The 25,975-nt window shown below is 44.8% G+C and overlaps 2 protein-coding genes across 2 annotated transcripts in view; one reads left to right on the forward strand and one right to left on the reverse strand.

Annotated features, from left to right (window-relative positions):
• The first annotated feature begins 1,310 nt into the window (after positions 1 to 1,310).
• On the forward strand, positions 1,311 to 10,849 carry PPCS (phosphopantothenoylcysteine synthetase). The gene is made up of 3 exons (XM_077457919.1): positions 1,311 to 1,878; positions 5,183 to 5,286; positions 10,139 to 10,849. Exons 1-3 carry the CDS (start codon positions 1,371 to 1,373, stop codon positions 10,487 to 10,489), a joined length of 963 nt encoding a protein of 320 aa, XP_077314045.1. The 5' UTR covers positions 1,311 to 1,370; the 3' UTR covers positions 10,490 to 10,849.
• Positions 10,850 to 12,962: 2,113 nt separating this feature from the next.
• Positions 12,963 to 25,975, reverse strand: part of UTP3 (UTP3 small subunit processome component) — a 36,941-nt gene continuing 23,928 nt past the window's right edge. The window contains exons 12-16 of the mRNA XM_077457923.1: positions 22,332 to 22,472; positions 20,587 to 20,708; positions 20,454 to 20,511; positions 20,017 to 20,124; positions 12,963 to 13,109 (exon numbers count right to left, since the gene is read on the reverse strand). Of these exons, the coding sequence (XP_077314049.1) occupies positions 13,020 to 13,109; positions 20,017 to 20,124; positions 20,454 to 20,511; positions 20,587 to 20,708; positions 22,332 to 22,472 (519 nt within the window). The 3' untranslated portion in view covers positions 12,963 to 13,019. The remainder of the gene's footprint in view (positions 13,110 to 20,016; positions 20,125 to 20,453; positions 20,512 to 20,586; positions 20,709 to 22,331; positions 22,473 to 25,975) is intronic.

Genomic DNA, 25,975 nt, shown 5'->3' on the forward strand with positions numbered 1-25,975 from the left:
CATGTGCCAAGCTGCACATTGCGCCCGCAGTGCCACTATTTCTAAGGCCCCTTCACCTCTGTGAATTTTTTTCCCCCACCACATTCACTTGAATGGGCTGTCCTATGCGTGCCCCTTTTTTTCAGGTGAACTTTTCATTTTTCATACCACGTTTTGCATGGTGCGTTTGGAGTGCCATTAATAATTAATAACACTGCAAATGCAATTTGGCACGCTTTACATGTTCACATTTCTGCACGCATTCCCAGAACACAACTGTGAATGGGGCTTTAATGACACCCCAAACGTGGCTAGCAAATGCCTGATTTCTTAAAAAAAAAAAAAAATATGCGAAGGGTCAGTGCCCAAATAAGGTGCTGGAGCTACTTTGGTGTGTTTGTGGCATTCAATGTAATGGACTGGCCTATTCTGTTGTGTGACAAATGCGCAAAGAAAAAAAAGTGGGCATTGTGCAAGTGTGAATCGGGCCTTAATGCTAATTTTTGGATGGTAAAAAAATTGCCCCAAAAAAAAAAAAAAAAAAAAGCTGCAGGAGCTTCTTTGGCGTGTACATCGCACGTAGAGCCCAATTAAAGAGGAACTGCAGTCTGCTCACACAATTTGTAATAAAAACGTCTTTGCCGTTCTTAAGCTTCCCTCCAACCACTTTTTATATACACTGTGATTCTCTACTTGCCAAATATGCTGCAGAAATCTCCCTCCACTGAGTCTGGCTGCAGCCATTTTAACTGTGGGCAGCTGAAGCTGCTGCCTGTTCACTTCCTGGATTTACACAGACACACACCTCCAGCTCTGCAGCTCTCATTGGTCCTCATAGAGAGAGCTGTGCATGATGTCATACGCCTAGGCTAATAACCAGACAAGAAACAGGAAGTGGGCTGTATAAGGCATTTACTGACAGAAAAAAATGTTTTACAAGGGCAGAAGATTTAATAGATGGAAAGTTTATAAAAATGACCGAAGTTCTGCTTTAAATGAATGCAAAAAACACACACACACAAAAAAAAAGTGCTTGTGAGATATATGAAGGAGACTTATTCAGGGGGAATGGGTCCCCACATCCGCATTGGTTTCCTTTAGGCCTGATTCACACCTATCCATTTTTAGTGCTTTTTGGAGATTTGCACTGCAGTCCATTTTTCCTATGGAACGTTCAAATCTGCAAAAAGCACCAAAAATGAATAGGTGTGAATCAGGCCATAACGATCATTGCACTGCGTTTTCTAACTCCTGGCCACACCACTGACAGTACTGGCATTTGCCCGAATCGAAAATGGCGCCCGGAAAGCCCGGTCACGCCGGAAGTGACGCAGAAGCAGGCAGTAGCGCCTTCTAAGGTGACAGCTCCGCAGGGCAGGTCGGGTCTCATCATGGTGGAGCAGCTCCGGCGGGATTTCGCGCCCCCACAAGTCGATGTGGAGGAGGCAGGCCGGTCCATGGAGGCGTTCTCCCGGGGACAGAGCTCGGAGGGGCGGCGGGTGGTGCTCATCACCTCCGGGGGCACGAAGGTCCCTCTGGAGTCCCGCACCGTGCGATTCCTGGATAACTTCAGCAGCGGTCGGAGAGGCGCCGCCTCAGCCGAGTACTTCCTGCGGGCCGGCTACGCCGTCATCTTCCTGCACCGGCACCGCTCCCTCTTCCCCTACTGCCGCCGCTACAGCAATCAGAACTGGCTGGACAGTCTCCGCCTACTGCCCGCCCCCGCAGGGGAGGAGCCACGAGTGGAGGCGGAGCCGAACTCTCTACCCGGCTTAGTGCGAGTCCTGGAGGAGTACGAGAGGGTGAAGGGGGCGGGGCAAATGATGAGCGTGGAATACCACACCCTCTCCGACTACCTGCACCTCCTACTGGCCGCCGCCAGGGTGCTCAGTCCTCTAGGTGAGAGGTAACACCCCCACTACACCTGGGGACACCCCACTGCACTCAGGTACACCCGGGGACAGCCCAACACCCCACTACACCTGGGAACAGCCCAATGCCCCACTACACCCGGGAACACCCCACTACACCCGGGAACAGCCCAATGCCCCACTACACCCGGGGACACCCCAACAACCCACTACACCTGGGGGCACCCCACTAAACTCGGGGGCACCCCACTACACCCGGGTCACCCCAAAATCTGGGGAAACCCCACTACACCCGGGATCACCCTGCTACATCTGGGGTCACCCAAAAACCCCACTACACCTGGGAACACCCTGCTACACCCTGGGTGACCCCACTACACACAGGTTACCCCAGAACCTACATGTCCGGGGGGTATAGAGACACTCATCTTGCTAGGTAAGAGGGTGATCCAAAATACCTATCCAAGGGGGTGACCCCAAATACCTACCTATCCAGAAGGGTGTCCCTAAAATACCTACATTTACTGGGGGTGGCCCCCAAATATCTACCTGTCCAGGGGAGTATGGAGTCACTCAGCCCTTTAGGTGGCATTATACCCATGGGGTGACCCCAATCACCCGCCTGCCTGGGGGGCTTTAGGGGCACTCATCCCACTAGGTGGACATTATACCTGGGATGGCCCTGTTCATCTATCTCCCCTTCCTGTCCATATGGTATATGGGTCCTCTGTCTGCTAGGTGGGCATTAAACCCAGGGTGACCCTCCCACCAGATAGGTAATATACTTAAAAGTAACCCCAACCAACTGTCCCTTCATGTCCAGGGGGTGGGGCTTGGGTATAGAGGTGCTAAGCAGGCATTACATTTAGGGTGACCTACCCACACCTTCCTTTCCAGGTAGTATAGAAGTACTTCTGGTAGGCGGTCATTATACTTAGAGGGTGACCACAAACAACTGCTCCTACCTGTAGTACCTACTCAAACCCTGGTGGTATTGAGGTCCTCAGCCTGTGAGGTGGGCATTATGCTCATGGTGACCCAAAACGCCCATCTTCACTTCCATTCTGGGAAGAATATGGAGGCCCTCAACCTGCTAGGTGGGCATTACACTCAGAGTGACCCCAAACAACCAATTCTTTCTGTCTCCATGGTGTAAAGGTCCTCCACCTGTTAGGTGAACATTATATCTGGGGTGACCCCAAAGACCCACCTCCCTTGCTGTCCAGGGCTATAGGGGTCTTTAGCCCGCTCGGTGTGCATTGTATTTAGAGGGTGTCTCCAAACATCCATTTCCCCTTCCTGTCTGGGTATAAAGAATGGCATAGAGGCCCTCAGCCCGGAAGTTAGGCATTACATTGGGGGTGACCAGTCAAAGCTTAGTCTTCCTTCCCTTAGCCTACTAGGTGGGCATTATACTTACAGGTTGACGCCAACCAAATACCTCTCCTCTGTCCAGGTGGTATAGAGGTACTCAGCCCGCCAGACAAGAATTCTACTTGGAGAGTGGCCAAAATTTCTCAGCCCACAAGATGGAAATTACACCTGGGTGGCCCCAGCCACCTACCTGGCCCTTCCTGTCTAAGTGGCATAGAGGTCCTAATCTTCTTTGGATATTACACCCAGAGTGACCCAATCAAATCCTCCTTCCTGTCTGGGTCTGTGTGCTGTAGAAGTCCTACACGCCCAGGGGTGGGCTGCCAAGGTGTAGTATTCTGTAGCTCAACCCACAAGGTGAGCTCAATACCTGAGGTGACCCCCAAACACCTACCTGCCCCTTCCTGTCTGGGTCCAAGGACTGGTATAAAGACACTCGGCCTGCCAGGTGGGCATTACACCGAGCCAAGGCTTAGTCGTCCTTCCCTCAGACAACTAGGTGGGCAATATATGTGGAGAGTGACTCCAGCTAACTGCCCCCTTCCTCTGTCCACGCTGTATAGGCTCTCAGCCCATTAGGTGGAAATTCCACCTAATTGGGGGGCCTGCGAAGGTGTAGTCTTTCTTCACTCAACCCTCCAGCTTTGGTGATTCCCAGCCACCTACCTGCCCCTTTCTGCTTGGATTCAATGAGTGTTTAAGAGGTTCTAAGTCAACTAGATGGGCATTATGTCTGGTGGAAGATCCCAACCACATGCCCCTTCCTGCCTGGGTATGAGTCCTATAGAAGCTCTTAGCACACTAGGTGGGAATCACACCTGGGGTTTACTTGTCCTTCCTGACTGTCTGTGTGCACTGTGGGTGGCACAGAGTAGACATTATTAGTGCTGTAGAGGTTCTCAACCCTCTAGTTGGGCATTACATTGGGGGGGGGGGGAGGGGGCTGTGCTTTCCCTTTCTGCCTGTGGTTGTGCATTACAAGGGACTGAGTCTGGAGTCAGTATTATACCAGAGAGTATTCCTTCATTACACCCTGGAGTGACCCCACCACCTTATCCATTACCTCCTGCCTGGGTGTCTGCACTATAACGGGCACATATCCCACCTCTAGGTGGGCAGAATGGTAGTATGTCACCTCCTGCTCGGGGTGTGTTCAGTATAGTGGGCACTGATCAGGGTAAGGCACAAATGTAACACACTTTAATTTTTGCTCCTTATAATGAAACGGGTGAATGCCAAATCCCAGTGCTATGCCCACCTAATGGGCTAAGGACAGGGGTGGGGGGGTGTCATACCCTAGCAGTGTGATGCCCGCCTGGCTGTCTGCATTGTAAGAAGCACAGATCTGGATGTGTAGGGAGAGATCTGACACTGCTATTTATGCATCTGCCAGTCTCAATATTTTGTGTGTGCCAGTGAGTAGTAGTATTTGATCGTCAGCCTTGGTGGTGTTGGTAGCCTTCCCTTATTGACTAGATGTGTGATAAGGGGCACGTGGCTGGGTGTACTGGGGCGATCTCGCACTGGTTGCCTGGCCTGCTAGTCTCAGTATATCTTACATGATAAGCAATAGTGTGGCATTTTCCATACCAGTGGTATAGTATTGATTCTGGAGGCAGCCAGGCAGTTGGCCTTTTTAGAAGGAAGTCATTGACGTCTTCCTTTTAGGATTCTGAGAGCCAGAATCCAGGGAGTATTCCAGCTGAACGTGCTGACAGCCTCAGATCCTCATGTATGGCAGATACGTATAGAAGGCCATGCTGATTGGAGGAGATCAGAGGCGGGCAGTGGATCAGAAGAGCTGCCCGTCCAGACTGGTGGTTGATGGAGATGAGGTCTTCTCCATATTCTGGTTCTGTTATAATCTTTACCAGGAGATCCCCTGCTGCCGAAATGCTTAGTACCAAAATCTTAAATTGTTTATTTTATATACAGCTAATTTCCTTCTTTTATTTCAGGATCAAACGCCATGTTCTACTTGGCTGCAGCAGTGTCAGACTTCTACATCCCAGCATCAGAGATGCCAGAACATAAAATCCAGTCATCTAGTGGTCCTCTGCAGGTACTCCATACACTCCCCGCAAACCTGAAGAATTATTGTCTACTATTTACATCAATATGAGAAGGCAACTGCGGTGTGCCACCAGTTCCCTTCTCATCTCGATGTCACTGTGGTAGCGAGCAGGGGCCAGCACCTGTGAGTAATCCATTACATACTACACCTGAGCAGGGTCCTGCTCTTTAATTTAGTATTTACAGTGCCTTGAAAAAGTATTCATACCCCTTGAAATGTTCCACATTTTGTCATCTTACAACCAAAAACGTAAATGTATTTTATTGGGATTTTATGTGATGGACCAACACAAAGTGCCACATAATTGTGAAGTGGAAGGAAAATGATAAATGTTTTTCAAAATTTTTACAAATAAATATGTGAAAAGTGTGGGGTAAATTTGTATGGCGCCCCCCTGAGTCAATACTTTGTAGAACCTCGTTTTACTGCAATTGCAGCTGCAAGTCTTTTTGGGGATGTCTCTACCAGCTTTGCACATCTAGAGAGTGGCATTTGTGCCCATTCTTCTTTGCACAGTAGCTCAAGCTCTGTCAGGCTGGATGGAGAACATCTGTGAACAGCAATTTTCAAGTCTTGCCACATATTCTCAATTGGATTTAGGTCTGGGCCATTCTAACACATAAATATGCTTTGATATAAACCATTCCATTGTAGCTCTGGCTGTATGTTTAGGTTTATTGTCCTGCTGGAAGGTGAACCTCCGCCCCGTCTCAAGTCTTTTGTAGACTAACAGGGTTTCACACTATTAGAGTTTCTGCAGATTTTTTGTGTTTAGATTTACCAAAACCATATAATATGAGGTAAAACCTTGAGTTTCAATTTGTATGGAATCAGGCAGGCCCCTGCTCTACATGTTGTGGTAAATCTGAAGACAAAAATCTGGAGAAAATCTAGTGTGTATGGGGTGTTGGATGGCCCTCTATTTGGCTCCATCCATCTTCCCATCAACTCTGACCAGCTTCCCTGTCCTTGTTGAAGAAAAGCATCCCCACAACATGATGCTGCCGTCACCATGTTTGATGGTGGGGATGGTGTGTTCAGGGTGATGTGCAGTGTTAGTTTTCCGCCACACATAGCATTTTGCTTTTAGGCTAAAAAGTTCAATTTTGGTCTCATCTGACCAGAGCACCTTCTACCACATGTTTGCTGTGTCCCCCACATGGATTCTCACAAACTGCAAACTGGACTTCTTATGGATTTATTTCAGCAATGTCTTTCTTCTTACCACTCTTCCATAGAGGTCAGATTTGTGGGGAGCACGACTAATAGGTGTTCTGTGGACAGATTGTCCCACCTGAGCTGTGGATCTCTGCAGCTCCTCCAGAGTTACCATGGGCCTCTTGGCTGCTTCTCTGATTAAGCTCTCCTTGCCTGGCCTCTGTTTAGGTGGACGGCCATGTCTTGGTAGGTTTGCAGTTTTGCCATACTCTTTCCATTTTCTGATGATGGATTGAACAGTGCTCCGTGAGATATTCAAAGCGTAGGATATTTTTATATAACCTAACCCTGCTTTAACCACTTCCCACCCGGCCTATAGCAAAATGAAGGCGGGGCGGTGGTTCAGTTATCCTGACTGGGTGTCATATGACCACCAGCAGGATAAGCCACGATTGCCTGGGGGGGTGAGGTGTGTCAGTCTGACCAACAGCAGCACAGATCTTGATAAAGCGCCTCTGATGGAGGCTCTTTACCACGTGATCAGCTGTGTCTGATCACAGTGTAAACGAGAAGAGCCGTGTCTGACAGACGCGAGTAAAGGAGAGCCGATCAGCGGCTCTCCTGATGGGAGGGGGGAGGACTGCGCTGATTATCAGCACAGCCAAACCCCCCCCCCCCCCCCTTCCGGATGCCCGCCCAGGACCACCAAGGATGCCCACAAAGGACGCCCACCAGGTATATGCCAATTGGTGCCTTCAGTGCCACCCATAAGTACCTATCAGTGCAGCCTTTCAGTGCCGCCTAATCAGTGCCAGTCAGTGAAGAAGAAAACCTACTTATTTCCAAATTTTTTATAACCGAAACAAAGAAAAACTTTAGAAAAATGTCTATTTTTTTATTTGTTTAGCAAAAAATAAAAACCCCAGTGGTGATCAAATACCAACAAAACAAAGCTCTCTATGTGGGAACAAAATGATAACGCTTTTGTTTGGATATAGTGTAGCACGACTGAGTAATTGTCATTTAAAAAGTGACAGCGCTGAAAATTGGCCTGGGCAGGAAGGGAGGAAAGTGCCAATATTGAAGTGGTTGTCTGGTGTGTTCCTTGGCCTTCATGATCCAGTTTGTTCAATAACAAAACTTTGAGGGCTTCACAGAACAGCTGTAGTTATACCGAGATTAAATTACACACAGGTGGACTCTATTTACTAATTAGGTGACTTCTGGAGGTAGTTGTTTCCACTAGATTTTAGTTAGGGGTATCAGAGTAAAGGGGGCTGAATACAAATGTACACCACACTTATCAGATATTTGTAAAAAAAAAAATGAAAACCATTTATCATTTTCCTTCCACTTCATAATTATGTGCCACTTTGTGTTGTTCTATCACATAAAATCCCAATAAAATACTTTTGCGTTTTTGGTTGTAACATGACAAAGTGTGAAAAATTTGAATGAGTACATCACCTGACATTACATCTATATGGTGCATTGTGCATCCGGTGTGTTCTTTTAGAAACAGCCCCAAGGGAGTCGGATAACATAGCTGCACATTTTAGGATTCTAGTACCTGTGGCTCTTACTATCAATAACAGACCTAAACTTGTATAATAGAAAAAAAATTTATTTAAATGGAACCTGCCCTGGGAGAGTAAGGAGGCTGCCATGTCTGCCTGTCCTTGAAGACACAAGATAGAGCAGGGCTTGGCAGTCTGTCAGGTTTTTACTGCTGTCTTTGTTCCCAATGAAAGACTTTCCTTTAGTTATAATCAGAGAGTTGTCCACTCATTGCTTCTCCTATCGGGGACACATACCAAGCACATTTTAGTAAAATGAGGAAGGGTTAGAACTCATGACAGTGTTAGTAAATCATCCCCAGCAGGGAGACAGGCTTCAATAAAAACCTGACAGGGGTTCTAACTCTACCAAAAACAACAAAACATTTTTGCCTTTAGCTATACTTTAAATCTGACCTCCAGCCTCTCCTTCAGTCTTGCACAGGCTCCTCCAATTTCAATGCACACTGTGAGCATCCCACAATGTGCATTAGAAACTGCAGCAAGATAGAGCTTGACTCCTTTCCTGGCTGGAGGATGTCCAGCATCATCTAGTTCCCCCAAACGTACTCTCCCTGACCCTCCTCATTCATTGGATTTACAGGAAGTTCACCTTCGGGAACATGTTACATGTTCCCACTCTTGCAGCCACTTGAGCATCCGCTGCCTCTGTGTACCAGCTGTCACTTTTTGAAAAGAGTGCGACTGTTCGGGGTACTGCCCACACAGCAGCATCTTTCATTCGGAGTTCTGTAAATGAATGAACTACAAGTACCGACATACTTGTTGGCTGTTGTTATGTAGTTCTCAATGATCCACCAAGGCACTGGTGAGCATTGTGGTAGTTCATGGATTCTGCCTGTCAGTGTGAAACTGCCTGTCTGTATGATCAGCCAGCTTACACTGACAGTCTGCAGGGGTCCTCAATGGCACAAGTGAGCTGATGATTGTGGGGTGCAATGCTTCCCAGGCTCCATTTAAAAAAAAATTAAATGCTATATTTTTTTTTTACCTATAAATTAAGTACATTTATTATTATTATTTTTTTTTTTTTTTAAGGTGCCCTTATCCTTAAGTTTCTTTTAATTTTGGAATCACATGTGGGTTCTACCTAAGGCTCGATTCACATCTATGCATGTTGCGTTTGAGCGTTTTTGCAGTGCTTGCCGTGTTTTGGACACGCGTTTTTGCCACGTTTTGGTTTTTTTTTTTACACTGTGGTTGCTTAGCAACCAGATATATATATAGTGGGGGGGAAAAAACGCGGTACTTGCGTTTTTGATGCAGGTCCATTGACTTCTATTACATGCAAAATGCTGCATTTTGCATGAAAAAAAGTCCCCGACCCTTTCCAAAAACGCAGAGGCACAAAAATGCATTGATGTGAACATGTTCCATAGGAACCCATGTTAAAAAATTTCCTTGCATTTCTGCAAAATGCATCAAAAAACGCGCTAGTGTGAATCGAGCCTAAAGCCTTGTACACACCACTAGTTTTTTTTTTTGTTGAAGCTCAGGTTGTAGCCACTGTACTAATTATCCGATGTTAGTTAGCAATCTCCCCTGCTGAACTATTGTTCTGACGGTGCTGGACAGGTAAGTATCTTTTATATTAAAAGTCAGCAGTGACAGTATTTGGGGGGGCAGGAGTTGAAATTCCTTCTGTGGCATGTGTACACCCCCAACCACTGCCATAAAAGGGGTGGTAGTGGAAGCGAGGTGCATGTGTGTGTGTGTGGTTTTACTGTCCCACAACTAGTGTGAACAAGCCCTAGGAATGTTACTGACTTGATACAAGCATGTGTATACCAAACGTCCAACATCAGACATACAATTGCTTGTTTCCAGGCAGTGACTTTAGCCAATAGTGGAAAAAGGATCAGGTGAAAGCCCTGGAGCTTGTACCTTAAAAGTAATAACAGATCTTATTTTTAGTGTGATTTGGGGCATCTGTGTATCCCCAAATAGACGTGACAGCCAGACAGCAGAGCTCCATCTGTTATGATAGGACCAGGGATAGTACTGCTCTCTACTCTGGGGTCTCAGACAGGAATAAAGTTAGGGTAGAGAGATTAGAGTCCTGCTTCATTCTACTGCAACCAAAAATTGTCCTTTTTGGATTTCAGATTACAATGAAGATGGTTCCTAAAATGCTCTCGCCGTTGGTGAAAGACTGGGCCCCCAAGGCATTTGTAATTTCTTTTAAACTGGAAACTGACCCAGAGATATTAATCGAGAGAGCTCGGAAAGCCTTGGAAACCTACCGCCACCAGGTTGTGGTGGCTAACGTGCTTGATACACGGAGATCCTATGTAATGGTCGTGACCAACGCAGAAGACACTAAGCTTTTTGTATCTGATGAAGAAGAGCGCTTGGGTATAGAGATCGAGGATAAGATCATCAATGACTTGACTGCACGTCATACAAATTTCATTGAGCAGACCAATTCGTACTCCAAATTCAGTCAAGCGCTGTGATAACTCTCCATGGGTCAGGGCCCTTTATTACTACTTCTGAAGATTAGAAAAGGTGTTGTATAGGATCATGTGCCATGCAACCCCCTCACAAACTTTTCAGGTTTTCTTGGCCATTCCATCCATGATGAGGCATCTGTACCAGTTATACTGCTTGTCAGTTGCTGGAAAGCACAACAAGCCTCTACTAATTTACCCAACAGGTGAAAGATGGCACTGGGACCAGCGGGGAAGAGATAGCAAGTTTGAGTAGACCGTCTGATAAGCCAAATCTGGTCTTGGGCAACTACATTGATGATATGAATTTGTTTATTCATATTGCTGTATGCAATGTAAATATTAAAACTGAGATTTCAATCTGTATTTCCTGTAATGTTTGTATTGTGCATAAGAACTTCATCCATAAAGAACCCCCTGTGTTGCCTAATGTAGCTCTCCTTCCCTTTTCATTATCTGGGCTGCTGTGGCCAGCAGATATTTGTTCACATTTTAGGACACCAGCTAAGCCAAATTCTCTGAAGCACACAGAATGTACAACAAATAAGGAACCTACCCTTATAAAGCAACCCTGTCACTATACTATTGTATCAAACCATATGTGTAAGGCTGGGTTCACACAATCGCAAACTGGATGCAGGGTTTCTCCACATCCAATTCACATGACGGGAGTGTGCCTGGCACTCAATGGAGCCAGTTTACACGTCTCTGGGGCAGCTGCAGAGCACACAGAAGAGTCATGTGCATCTTTGGCTCTGTTTTCAGGCAAACATTCAGGCCGTGAAGAGGGAGGCATCGGACCCCTGCTGCGAGTTGCTTTACAAATACTGTGAACCCAGACTGCATTCCCTGGGGCACACTAGTTTCAGCTGCCGGCTTCTGCATCATTACAGCAACACAGAATCTCAGTGCATGGTAGGTGATGCAAGCACCCATAACGGCGGTATGAGAAAATTCTGCTGTAGGCTCTGCATTCAGGTACAAGTAAAGCTTAGTCCTCCTTTGTGGGTTTTTTTTGGTTAATGTTAACAGTAGCTGTGCAACAGATCAAAAAACTCACGGGTCGGATCAGAAGCACAGATTGGATAATTTTTCGGATCTGCAAATAATAACTGAATTTGCAAAAACCTGTGAAAATTCCACCACCATATAGTCCCCACTGTAATATTGGCTGGGTATCACAGAGTATTGGCTGTCACAGAGCAGTGCTGTAGGCACTGCAGATCCAGCCCACAGCGCTGCTTCCATAAGATCTCTCCCCTCCACTGTACAGATTAGTACACAGAGGGGAGAGGAACCAGCGTGACTCCAGTTTGTTTACAAGTGATCGCTCCATTAAGAGCAGCATGTTCAGCAAACTGTATAGATTTCCTGAAGCATTTTAATGAGATTTCTGGCCGCCACTTTAATCACTACCCATCCAGGCAAATTCCGGCATTCCTCTCCTACATGTAAGGCCTTATGCACACTGGACATTGCAAAAACAATCAAAAACTCACTGCAAAGCTACTTTTTTTTTCCTCCGATGGATCAAAAACATTAAAGCTGGTGAGTGACGTTTTTAAGCGTTTAGCTGAAAAACATCTCTCAGAGCCCACTAGTTTTATTTTTTTTGTTTTTTTTTACTGCTCAAAAACACCACTGCCCAAAACTGCTGATAACAGCCTATGTGTGGCATGGAGGCATAGGATAACATGATGGAGAGTTTAATCAGTGTAGAAAAAAAACAGCTGCTGTAAAAAAAAAAAATCCAGTGTGCAAGAGGCCTAAAAATCTTTTTTTTTTTTATAGCAGAGACCTTAGGGAAAAAAAAATATCTATTGGTAGTTGTGCAGCAATTTTTTCAAATGCCTTTTTGGGGAGAAAATACACTTTAAATCTAAAAAACAAATATATAACCCATTTTGTTTGGGAACAGATGTTACACTGAGTTAAGATACTCAACATCTCGCTTTAGAATTACGCAATTGTGTGAAATGGCGCAAAACTACAGCACTTAAAAATCTCCATAAGCAACACTTTAAAAATGTTTACAGTTAACCAGTTTAGAGTTACAGAGGTAGTCTAGTGCTAGAATTATTGCTCTTCCTATAAAGTTTGCACAATATCTCACGTGTGATGTGGTAGTTTAGATATGCAGGAGTGACCTGCTTCTGCTGTGAGCACGAGGGCGCTTTTTTTTTTTTTTCACTAAGTTTTTTTTCCTTTGATCAGCTTTATTCCTTTTACAAGAAATGTAAACAACACTTTTAATAGGAATAAGGCATGGCAAGTCTTCTTTGTGGAGATATCTGGGATCAATTAGACTCAATATCTCCTCTACCTTGGAAAGCATGAGATTTAAAAAACAAAACAAACCCCCATCGATCTCTGCTTTCCAGTTTACAACTGCCAGAGCCCAAAGAGGTGGATGTCCTCTCCCACTGCCTGTAAAAGCAATCCAGTGTCTGACTAGGACATGTAAATCCAAAAAGCACACTTACAAATAGAAGACATTTTTAATATACAATATAATGCAATATAATCCACACACACTTTATTTAAGCTTGATACTCTTCTTAACCCCTGCACGGATCCCAGATAACTCTCCGGAGTATCTGACCTCCTCCTTGCGAACCTCTCGGACCTGGAAGATGGATTGAAGAAGAATGGATTAGTGACAGACAGAGTCATCTGCATTGAAAGTAGGGAGGAAGAGGCCTATTACCTGCATGTGAGGAGATTAAAGCAGAAGTTCAATCCTATACCCCCCCCCCCCCCCTCAGGTGCCACCATGCCAACTTTGCACATTCAATCCCGCAGATGCCCGGGAAAACTGGCGCATGCATAAATAAGTGTGCCACAGAGCTCTCTCTAGACCTGAGCCCTAACAGCATATCTGTGCAGGGGCAGGGATACATTCTTGTCTACACAGACATTGGTTTGCAGCACAAATAAAAGCCCTTTACAGAAAAAAAAAAAAAGAATTGCCCATTTCTAAGAGAAGGCAGAGCAGCACAACATGCCATAGATCTGTGCTGGCAGAAATAGGTCAATGACTATTGATGACCTCCACCTAAAAATTCTATCTTGTACTGATCCCATGGCTTCAAAGTTGCAGCTTCACCAATTGCATATTTGTTTTAAAATTAGTAAGTGTGGTTAGACGAGGAACATTTTCAGAGGAATCCTTAAAGGGTTGCTAAACCCTCTTTTTTTTTTTTTTTTTAAACACACCCTTGTGTCATACTTACCTCCTCTGTGCAGTTGGTTTTGCAGAGTGGCCCCAGATCCTCCTCTTCTGGGGTCCCTAAGCGGCCCGCATGGCTCCTCCTCTTCTCGAGTGCCCCAACAGAGAAGCGATCTTCTTTGGGACACCCGTGCGGGGGCTCCCGTGTCCTGCTGCTGCATCCATTGACACAGACAGCAAGACTCAGCCCCGCCCCCAAGGTCATTGGATTTGATTGACAGCATCTATCAATCTATCTAATCAGGACACAAGACACCGGTTAGAGCTGGTGCGCTTGTTCCCAGGCGAAAAAGAACAGGTTCAGGTAAGTAAAACGGGGTCTGCTGCATGACAGAAGGTTTTTCATCCTAATGCATAGGATGCATGAAGGTGAAAAAACACAACGGTTTACAAACCCTTTAACGGAAGCCTAAACTTTTTGTAGTACTGGTTTCCTGTTAGGATGACTTCATTCTAAATACACCAGATACCTTTAAAGTAGGAGTAAACTCCCATGAATGAATTACTTTTGCCTATAATAAGGCTTACCTATAGGTAGTGTAAATATTTCCTAAACGTGTTCCGTTTACAAGATATTTACATTACACGCAGCTAGTGACATCGCCAGCGCATGCACACTGAAGGAATAGACGCCCACGCCATTCCTTCAGAGTCCTGTGCTATAATTGGCGGCTCCCGCATGCATGTGCTAGGGTGACGTCATCGCGGCTCCGGCCAGTCACAGAGCTGGAGTCCACAAATCCAGAGGGAAGACAGGGTGAAGATGGGAGCGGTGCAGCGCGGTGCTGGAAGGCTTCCTTTATTCCGCCATATTAAAGAGAAAAGGTCTTCTGTAGTCTTAAAACTTCGTGCCCTAAGGTGACAACACAGCTCCTCTATAGATACTTTACTGTAAGTGAGCATGGTTAACCCAGAACAGGAAGTGTTGCTGTCAGGCTCCCCAGTTGAAAATAAAAAGGGAAGAAAAAGCCAGGAAAGAAAAAAAAATATGAATGCAGCCACCATCTAAGCCAGTGATTCTCAACCAGGGTTCCTCCAGAGGTTGCTAGGGGTTCCTTCAGCATTGGGAAATTTCTGCCTCTCAGATAAGTTCCCACTGACACTATTGATCTTTTTAGCTATCTGCAAGGAGGTAATTCTTCCCAATGACCACAAGTGTAAGGCGCATTCTTCCCACTGACCATCACTCATCATGAGTTGTAGATTACTACTTTTTAGCAGGGGTTCCCCCAAGACTGGGTTCCTCTGTGTTGAAAAGGTTGAGAAAGGCTGGTCTAAGCACTGGTAAGATTAAGGCTATTTTCACACTGGGGCTGCCCAAACATCAGCGCTGTTTAAGCGGTACTTTTTTGCCGCTGGGGGGGGGGGGGGGGGGGGGGGGGGCGCTTTTAACCCCCGCTAGCGAACGAAGAAGTGGTTAAAAGCGCCTGTGTTGTGGGGGTTCCGGAATGCTTTTCAATGGGCAGAGCATTTTGGGAGCGCTGTATACAGCACTCCCAAACCGCCCCCAAAGATGCATGCTTGGAGTACTTTTTTATTTTTTTTTTAGCATCCCGCAAGAGTACCGCCCCAGTGTGAAAGCACTCAGACTTTCACATTCGGGCAGCATGGGAGGCAGTTTTCAGGCGCTTTACAGGAGCCATTTCTAGCGCTAAAACACCTGAAAACTGCCTCAGTGTAAAAGGGGTCTTATTGCTTTGTTATTGGGTTTAGATTCATTTTAAAGCTATGGTCAAATGGGTTGAATTTCAGACCAATAAGACAATTATTATTGTTAAGAAGGTGCAGGAAGAGGTTCCAACAAATAATTTTTAAAGGTGCAGGCTCCATGGCTGTCACCCCAGATTTGTGAACCAATAAAATATCGCAGCCAGTAAAATCTGAACTCATATCCCAAGTCAATCATTAAGAAGTGATGACAGCCCCAGAGTCAATATTGGCAGCTCCCATCCTTCTAGCCTCAAGGAATGCCTATACAGTCTGACATGCAGTGGATTCTCTGTGTGGAAGTCGGGAGGGCAGCTCTGAACTGGGTAAGCAATGAGCATATTTTCAACTTCCACAACAGGTTAGCAGCCATAAAAAGCTTATCCCCCCCCCAGTCTTGTCACAGACATCAGATAGGCCACCTAACATGAGATGATCATTGCCAGGGCCAGCTGATTACCATCTATGAATGCGGTGCGACTTCTGCAGAAGTCTTGTGGATTTATCTTGGGAGGAAGAAACTATAATCCAAAATTGATTTTCCTACATGATCAGCATCATTTCCACATTGTAAGGGGCTGTGTCAAGGGGCTTTTGTTTGTGTCAAAACTGCATCTCTCCCTATGCAAACCCATGGGAATACAAACACAGCTTGTAACAGGTCAAAAATGCACCTGTCAGATTCTAAAGCAGCTCAGAAGCATCTCCAACTAATGCCACTATGGGCTGCATGTGCCTACTGACAAAATGTCAAAGCCCGTTGACTCAGGCCTTTTAGCTGGAGCCAGGAACATCTGCTTGGCAATAAAATATATATATATATGTGTATATAACATAAATGTGTTGAAACTATGTGATATTATGCCTGCGTGTACACTGTTAACCTTCCCTCAGCTCTCCCTGGCATTTCGTTTGCCAGGTTGGAAATTCTCCATTACTTCAACTACGTTATGTTGCCAAAGCTCAATTTCCTACTTGGCCTCTCCTTCAGATAGATACTGTGGAGAACTGTTGTCCCAGGGTGCTCTTGATAAGCCAATTTACGCTCTATATAGGACCCTGCTCATTACCGATTCTCCCAAAGATTGAATGTTTGTGGGATCTATAGAAGGGTGACATTTCCTTTTTAGATAGGAAGGATTTGGGAGCATTGACTTGAGTAATGTCCCATTTTGGTGGTCTACTCTAGAGATAAATCTCCAGAGCTACCCTGATGGCGCTCAAATGACGCCATCAGTATATTATACATTTCTTGGCTCTTATTTTACACCAAGAAAGAAAACGCTCTGTAAATGTTCATCCCCTGCTCTGTCATTCTGGGAAACCATGATTAATACTGCTCTGACCTTGAACAAGCTGACATATATTAATTGTAGGTGTCCTTGGAGGTATGACAGGGTTTGGCAGCCATAGACATCCCAGTAGGCTGGGCCTAGCTATGCACTCCTTTTTCCCCACTGGGAGTTGTGTTTGTGTATCTACGACCTTCTGTTTCTCCCTGGTGTCTTTCCTGCATTGGTTTTCCCAGCGCTCATGGCCTCCTCTATTTGGTCCTCCCCGCTTCTTTCCTTTGCTTTTTCCCCCACTCTCTCCGAGAGGACAATGTGGATGTTTACAACTCGGCCATTGTGGTCAGATCTACAGAGGTTATAGTAATTCCTGACTGTATTAGATATGGGATTCTTTATTGATTTTTTTCTATGTACAGTTGTGCTCAAAAGTTTACATACCCTGGCATAATTTATGATTTCTTGGCCATTTTTCTGAGAATATAACAACACAAACACTTTTTTTTCACTCTTGGTTAGTGTTTGGCTGAAGCCATTTATTAGAAATTAACGGTGTTTACTCTTTAAATCATGACAACAGAAACTACCCAAATCGGACTCCTGACAGACCCTTGCATCTTTCATCCAATATTACACTGACACTTCAGGATTCTGAGTCACGGGGAAAGAAAAAGTATTGTTAACAGATCTGAGGGAAAAGGTAGTTCAACTGTATAAAACAGGAAAGTGATATAAAAAGATATCCAAGGAATTGAGAATGCCAATCAGCAGTGTTCAAACTCTAATCAAGAAGTGGAAAATTAGGGGTTCTGTTGAAACCAAACCACAGTCAGGTAGGCCAACTATAATTTCAGCCACAACTGCCAGGAAAAACGTTTGGGATCTAAAGAAAAATCCACAAATAACTTCAGATGAAATACAGAACTCTCTGAAAATATGTGATGTGGTTTTAAGATGCACAATAAGGAGGCACTTGAACAAAGATGGGCTGCATGGTCGAGTCGCCAGAAGAAAGCCAGTTCTACGCAAATTCCACAAACTATCCTTACAATCGCTTACAATACGCCAAACAGCACAGAGGCCAGCCTCAAACCTTCTGGCACAAAGTCATTTGAAGTGATGAGACCAAAATTTTGCTTTTTGGCCACAACCATAAATGCTACATTTGGAGAGGAGTCAACAAGCCTATGATGAAAGGTCCACCATTCCTACTGTGAAAGAGGTGGATTGGTGATGTTTTGGGGATGTGCGCTACAAAAGCCACAGGAAATTTCGTCAGAATTGGTGGCAAGATGAATGCAGTATGTTATCAAAAAATACTGGAGGAACATTTGCATTCACCAGTCAGGAAGCTGCGCATGGGATGTACTTGGACATTCAAACATGACAATGATCCAAAACACAAGGCCAAGTCGACCTGTCATTGGTTACAGCAGAATAAAGTGAAGGTTCTGGAGTGGCCATCTCAGTCTCCTGACCCCAATATCATTGAGCCCCTCTGGGGAGATCTCAGACGAGCCGTTCATACAAGATGGCCCAAGAATTTACAGAAACTGGAGGCTTTCTGCCAAGAGGAATGGGCAGCTTTGCCATCTGAGAAGATTAAGAGCCTCATCCACAAATACCACAAAAGACTTCAAGCTGTAATTGATGTTAAAGGGGACAATACACAGTATTAAGAACTGGGGTATGTGGATCTTTGATCAGGGTCATTTGGGTCGTTTCTGTTGTCATTACGATTTAAAAAGACAAAACACAATTGATTGATAATAATGCCAGCCAAAGACTAACCATGAGTGAAAGAAATGTTTTTGTGTTATCATTCATATTCTCTGAAAAATGGCCAAGAAATCATAAATTCTAAACATGTGACGCAAAAGCCCACAAAACTACATGGCTTTGCACAGAGCAGTATTTTAAAACTGTTCTGTGTGTAATTATTTTTCAACCTCCTTTATATTATACACTTGTTTTGCACACTACCGGAAATGTCAAATAAGGCTCAAGTTGTGCTTAACTGCTCAGGAGACTGGACTCCTTCATTCTCACTTCATCTCCTCCTCCTCCTAAAGTTAAAAAAAAAAAAAAAACCCTCAGCAATAATTTAGGCAGTTTGGCCTATCGTCTTCATCTAAGGTTGCACTTAGATGAAGGCGATAGGCCAAACTGCCTAAATTATTGCTGAGGGGTTTTTTTTTTACTTTAGGAGGAGGAGGAGATGAAGTGAGAATGAAGGAGTCCAGTCTCCTGAGCAGTTAAGCACAACTTGAGCCTTATTTGACATTTCAGGTAGTGTGCTGGGCAAAACAAGTGTATAATATAAAGGAGGTTGAAAAATAATTACACACAGAACAGTTTTAAAATACTGCTCTGTGCAAAGCCATGTAGCATAGCCATATAGTGTGTAACGTTTCTTTTGGCAACAACGTGCTTCAGCCCTGGCACTGAGCCCTCATAGGTTTGTATGGGACTGTCCCGGAGGGGGCTGCTTCCCAGGATGGCCCTATACAAAACCATGCAGATACAGCCTGAGCCAAAGAGGATTTCTGCTTGAGATAGGGTTACATTGCACAGGAAGTGGCTCCAATACCCAGAATAATAAAGCAGCACATTGGCTGAGCCTCTGGTCTAAACCAGCGATCTCCAAACTGCAGCCCCTTGCTTGCCTTTATCCAGCCCTCATGGTGCCATTCTTCCCACCGACACCAAAGATGGGGCGCTATTCTTCCCATCGATACCAAAGATGGGGCGCTATTCTTCCCATCGAAACCAAAGATGGGGCGCCATTCCTCTCACCAACACCAAAGATGGGGCGCCATTCTTCCCATCGATACCAAAGATGGGGCGCCATTCCTCTCACCAACACCAAAGATGGGGCGCTATTCTTCCCATCGATACCAAAGATGGGGCGCTATTCTTCCCATCGATACCAAAGATGGGGCGCTATTCTTCCCATCGATACCAAAGATGGGGCGCTATTCTTCCCATCGATACCAAAGATGGGGCGCTATTCTTCCCATCGATACCAAAGATGGGGCGCTATTCTTCCCATCGATACCAAAGATGGGGCGCTATTCTTCCCACCGACACCAAAAATGGGGTGCTATTTCTCCAACTGGCAACAAAGATGAGGCATTGTTTACTCCCACTGGACTCAAACATTTTATAGTCCTACTGGCTCTAGTCTGGCCCCTTAAAATCTGAAGAACAGTAAACTTGCCCTTTGTTTGGAGACCCCTGGTCTAGACTAAGTTATTTACAATGAAGAACCCTGCGATAGCCCAGGTACACATGGCTGTCAAACATACCTGGCCCTTTCTGCGGATTTTGGCACGCCTGAACTTCTCTCTGTGTTTAACTCTGGGGTTTCGGTCAATCTTCTTCCTTTTAGGTGTAAGTCCTTTATTTTTCGCAATCTGAAATTATCAAGAAAGGATTAAAAACGTCAAACAGATACAAATATTGCCTCATTTTCTGCAGCTTGTATACCACACAAAAACATAGAAATACTATACTAAATACTAAGGTCATGTTGCGAAGGGTTACTCTGTCCAACAGTGATACTTCAGCTATAAGTGGAATCTGGTTGGCTTAGCTGCCCTCTGTTTTTAATCCTCCAGGGAACTCCAGCATTAAGATCTGCCTGCCTTAGTTTCCAACACACCATGAAGTCATCATGTACTGCCAGGCATTACGCTCCGACCTTATTATGGATAATCCAATTATACGGTCTTAGTATTGTTACCTGGTAAGTAATAGCTCTCTTTGCATTGGGATCCATTTCTTCTGTTGGAACCTCATCACTGAAAAGACAAGTACATCTTAGAAGATGAAGTCGCTAATTATAACATACATCACAGTACACTAATATTACATACATTTCCTCTGTTTTGCCACGTTTCCTTTTTTCTAGTAGTTTTCTCTCCATCGTTTTGTAATAGCTCAGAGCATCGTCTTCACCCAGATCTGAGTCGGTGTCTTCAGGCTCCTCTAGAGGACGCTGTGTAAAACAGAGAAGTAGTATAGAAGAGTAGCACTTACCAAGTATTAAAGGGTTGTAAAAGAAGAAGATTTTTACCTTCATGTTGGTAAAAAACCTGAGTGCAGCTTTCCCCTCAAACCCCCCTCCTTATACTCACCTGAGCCCAATCTTGATCCAGGTGACACCAATACAGTGATCAGTGCTAAAAAATATGCACCGTCACTATACTAATGACATTGGCTGCGAAGGGGGGGGGGGTTAAACATCTAGGGCCATTAAAGTGTTAACTGTGTGCCTATAATGTGACTTGATATGTTTAAGACACGTTCTCTATATAGCCAAGAGTTTGTGAACTCCTGACTATCAGACTTACACTATAGAAAGAATTTAATACTATGGCCCCAAAAAGACACACTTTGGACAGTTCTGCCCTTCCAAGCTTGTGGTAACAGTTTGGGGTCATTTTCTATTCCAGCATGACTGTGGCACGGTGCACAAAGCCAGCTCCATAAAGACATGGATGAGTTTGGTCTCAAGGAGTTTGAGTGTCCTGCACAGAGCCCCAACTTTAAAGGCCCATACACTATATACAAAAAATAAATAAAATAAAAATAAAATAAAAAGGAAGTAAAATTTTGTCTGACAAACGATCTGCTGATTTTCAGATTGTTAGTATGGTGCTTGTGGCGGCAGATTGCGCTTTTGTTTTTTCTCCTGACAAAAGCTGGATGTGCACACTATAAAAATTCTGTTGTACGTGATCTCAACATCCAATTTTTATTTAGTCCGGGTTTTCGTGTGAAAAAATAAAAATAAAAAAAAATTCAAGCGCAAGACTACGCATGCTCAGAAACGAAGGAGCAACATACAAAAGTAGTCAACACATTACGTCACTTCTAAAATTTGTATTCTGTCGCACAAAAGTTTTCGTATGGCAAGTAACCTCTGCAAATTCGACATGAGACTAGCATGCCACAAAAAACGGACGAACGGTCATCCGAAAAACTGATCGTGTGTACGAGGCTTAAGTCTACTGAATACCTCTGCCATGAATTGAAACCCTGAATGGGAGCCAGAGCTTCTCATTCAATATCAGTGTTTGATCTTGCACTTTTTTTGGCTGAATGAACACCAATTCTCACAGACACATTCCAAAATCTTGAGAGGGGTCAACTCGATATTACTGCCTATGGTTTTAGAATGGGAAGTCTAAAAAAAGTTCATACAGGTGTGATGGTCAGGTGTTCGCAAGTATCCAACCATACTGCATACCCAATATCCCTTGAACCGTATAAATAAACCAGTGCATATTTGAGACAAGTGTCATAGAAAGTGTTAAAGTGCTTAAAAGTGCTTTAGACCTAAAGCTAAAACACACAGAATACATGATTACTGCCAAAGGAGTTGTAGTTCTGTTCATCCAGTCTTGTGATACATAAACATCTGTTTATTGTGCAATGAGCAGGCTGGGGTTAGAGAGCTGAAACGCTGCGTGTCAGCTGCCTGGCTGTGCAGTGTGCCAGAGGGGCATAAAATCGCAAGACTGCCTGAAAAGACTCACAAATCATTTTGGCAATCAAAATCTATATATTAGCCGTTCACCTACAGTTCAACTTGGCATACGCCAATCCCAAAAGTTACCTTGACAGCTGCTTTCTTTGAAGCTTTTGGTCGACTATTTTGGAGTTTAAATGCACTTGGATTTTTCTGGAAATCTTCACTTAGAAGCAAATGTATTTCTGGAGATAATCTCTGATCCACAACTGCCAATTTGTTTATGAGCTGGAATGAGAAAAATTATGCGCTATAAAGTTTTACAAAACACCACATTCATAAAAAGAAGAAAAAAAAAAAAAAAAAGAAAGAAAGAAAAAGAAGGATTACTAACGTGGAATTCAAGGCTATGCCCAACTTCTAGATTGTAAGCTCTAATTAACAGGGCCCTCTGATCCCTCCTGTATTGAATTGTAACTGTACCGTCTGCCCCCATGTTGTAAAGCGCTGCGCAAACTGTTGGCACTATATAAATCCTGAATAATAATAACTAATCTTGAAAATGCTCCCTCGCCTCTCCTCACACTAAGGTTGGGTTCACACTGACACAGCCGAGGCTCACAGCAGGGGGTCAGGTGCGTGTCTGTTCAATGTTTCAGGTGCAAGTCAGGTCTGAATTTTTTGGCTGAATTTACACCTGAAAAAAAACAGACCAGAAGATGCATAGGACACCTCTGCAATTCAGACCGTGGCCACCACGGGAGTGCGTGAACCGGCTCCATTGAGAGCCAGGCACTCTCTCCCGTCATGCAAATTGGATGCTGAGATAACCGAATCCAATTCGCATTAGTGTGAATCCAGCCTTATGCTGACTATCCTGTGTAAGAGGAGGTGTTTTCCAGGACAGCACGTTAGAGAGTGGCTCCCCCCCCCCCCACTTGCCAACAGGAAACACACCTTCCACCGAACTTTAAGGCCGGGTTCACACCGCTGCGATGCGGGAACGCCGCAAATCCGCGGCGTTTTCCCGCATCGCATTACTCCCGCCGGCAGTTCACACTGCCCTATGCGGACAGCTGGGAGTGTCAATGAAATGTTAATGACACCCCCAGATCCGTTCGCATATCGCAGTGCGATCTGCCGACTCGCACAGGAATCGGATCACATGGTGTGAACCCCCCATGCGATCCGATTCTGTTGCGGACCAAAAAAAGGGTCCCGTGCGAGTTTGCTGCGGGAGCGATGCGAATTCAGCCATACTATCTGTATGGCTGAACTCGCATCGCTACAGAGATCGGATGTGATTTGCGGTGCGAATCACATCCGGATCTCCCCCCGCAGCAGTGTGAACCCAGCCTAAAAAGGAGGCTCCTTCCCACATGTTACCAGTAGTAGTAGAGAACCTCTCACAATCATAATATGGTTAGTCGCAGCATAAAAAAAAAAAAAAATAGGGTGGGTTGTTGCTGCCCTGAAAGACTCCTGGAAAATAAGTTACCACTAAGTCTAACTTGAATTTTCCCTAAACATCTTTCAGGACAGCACCTGAGAGGATAAACGAAACTTACCAAACTAGGGAGGGACCACAGCCTGCAGAACCTTTCTGCCAAAATCCTGATCACCTGCCGACAGAAGATCCAGTCTGTAATGACGGACAAACGTTAAGTAACTTGACCACGTAGCCACCTTACAAATTTGATCTGGGGTGGCACCAGCTTTTTCTGCCCATTGTAGAGTGTGCTCGAATTCCAGCAGGGGGAGATAGTCCCATCTGAGAGTAGGCTACCAAAATAGCCGGATTGAAGCCATCTAGCAATTGACCCTTTTGATACTCGGTGGCCCTTTTTGTTTCCAAAAAAAAAAAACACACGAGTCCGAGGACCTGAAATCTTTTGCCACTTGCAGGGAATAGGATCACATCCAGGTTGTGAAACGGACCTTCCCTTTCCCATGAAGGGTTTGAGCAAAAGGTTTTCAGGATGATCTCCTGCAAACCGGTTCTGAACCGTCGACTTTTGGCAAAAAGCTTGGATCTGTCTTAAAGTACAACCCTATCTGGATAAATGGACAAAAAAGGTTCTTTAACCGATAGCGCGTGCCATTCACAGATTCTTCTTGCAGATGTGATCGTAACTAGAAATACAGTTTGGAAAGTCAAATTCTTTAAATAGACTGCTCGTTGTGGTTCAAACGGTTTCTTTGTAAGGGCTTGCAGAACCACTGAGAGATCCCATTTGGGAAAATGCTTAGCCGGTGCTGGTGTAGATCTGGTAAGTGCCTTCAAAAATCTTGTGACCAAAGTTTCTGAAGAAATTGGTCTCTCCAGGAAAACCCCCAGTGCGGTCACTTGCACTTTAAGAGCGCTGACTGCAAGACCTTTGTCTGCACTCTTCTGTAAGCATTCTAATACTTCCACAGCTCTATTTGTTGAACGACACCAAGAATTGTAGATCTTTCACACCTTGGCGTAAATAGCTCTGGTTACTTTCTTCCTACTGGAAAGTAAAGTGGTTCTGACAAACCCTTGTTTCTTCACATCTGCTCCTCAGATACCAGGCAGTGAGGCTTAACCTGGCTACATCTGAGTAATGCACTGGGGGCCTTGTAGAAGAAAATCCTGTCCAAGAGGAAGCTGCCAAAATGGTTTGACTGCCATTTGCAGAATGGTGGAAAACCAATTTCTCCTTCTGTATTTTCCTCAATACTAACGTAATCAGCTGGGATGGGGCAAAGGCGTACCCCAGGTAAAAATTACAAAAGGTGCGCCAAGGCGTCTATCCCGCGAGATCCGTTGTCTCTGTGAAGGGAAAAGAATTGTGGGAGCTGTGCATTTTGCTTTGATGCAAACAGGTCCACTTGTGGTTGGCACCAGGTCCTTGTGATCAAATTAAAAACCTCTGGATTCAGGCTCTACTCTGCCTCTTGAATTTTCTGCCTGCTCAAAAAAATCTGCCACATCATTTAGTGTGCCTTTGAGATGGACTGCAGATAAGGACAGTTAATGGTTTTCTGCTCACACCAGAATTTCTGCTGACAGCAATTGAAGCGTTTTGCTTCTCGTGCCCCAGTTTGTTCAGGTAGGCTACGGTAGTGGCATTGTCCGATAGAATCTGGACACGAAATCCTAGGGGGTTTGGAGAGAAGGCAGCCAACTCTAAGGCAACTGCTTTTAGATCCCTCCAATTTGAGGATTTATCTGTTTCCGTCTGGGACCATGTTCCCTGTGCCAAATCCTGATACAGATGGGCCCCCACATACTGGCGTCTGTCGTTACAAATTTTTCGATTGGGAAGGACCAGAGTTGTTCTTTTCCAAAACTGACTGATTTCTCCACCACCAAAGTGTTTCTTTGATGCTGGTGTGGATCTTTACCCTTGTGTTTAGAGTCTCTGTCCTGTGGTTCCATACCTTTAGAAGGAACCTCTGGAGTGGTCTGATATGTAGCCTTGCCCATTGGATGGCTGGCATAGTCGAGGTTAAAGTTCCCAAGGTTGACATAACCTTTCTGATCGACATCTCCGATTTGTTTGTAGCGTAGTTACTACATTGTGGACCTTGATTTTTTTTCTCTTCCGGAAAGAAAAATAAATAAATAATTCTCTGTTCAAATTAATTTATTTTGTACCCCAGAAATTTTACTTGCTGAGCCGGATTGAAGTTTGATTTCTGAAAGTTCATTATCCAACCCAGGTAGTCCAAATGACTGCGGGTCTTGCCCAGATCTTGCAATTTCTCCCTGGAAGGGGCAAAGAAGAGGAGGTCATCCAGATACGGCATTACCGCAATCCCCT

Source organism: Lithobates pipiens, unplaced genomic scaffold (assembly GCF_037356315.1).
Source record: "Lithobates pipiens isolate NorthernLeopardFrog02 unplaced genomic scaffold, aLitPip1_a1.2 Scaffold_27, whole genome shotgun sequence".
In the NCBI taxonomy this organism is placed as follows: Eukaryota; Metazoa; Chordata; class Amphibia; order Anura; family Ranidae; genus Lithobates; species Lithobates pipiens.

What these genes read in the sequence shown, in the direction of transcription:
- PPCS (XM_077457919.1), top strand. Translation starts at nt 1,371, where the DNA reads ATGGTGGAGCAGCTCCGGCGGGATTTCGCGCCCCCACAAGTCGATGTG. An exon ending in CAGGGTGCTCAGTCCTCTAG is followed by an intron (nt 1,879 to 5,182) that starts GTGAGAGGTAAC and finishes CTTTTATTTCAG; the next exon opens with GATCAAACGCCATGTTCTAC. An exon ending in CATCTAGTGGTCCTCTGCAG is followed by an intron (nt 5,287 to 10,138) that starts GTACTCCATACA and finishes TTTGGATTTCAG; the next exon opens with ATTACAATGAAGATGGTTCC.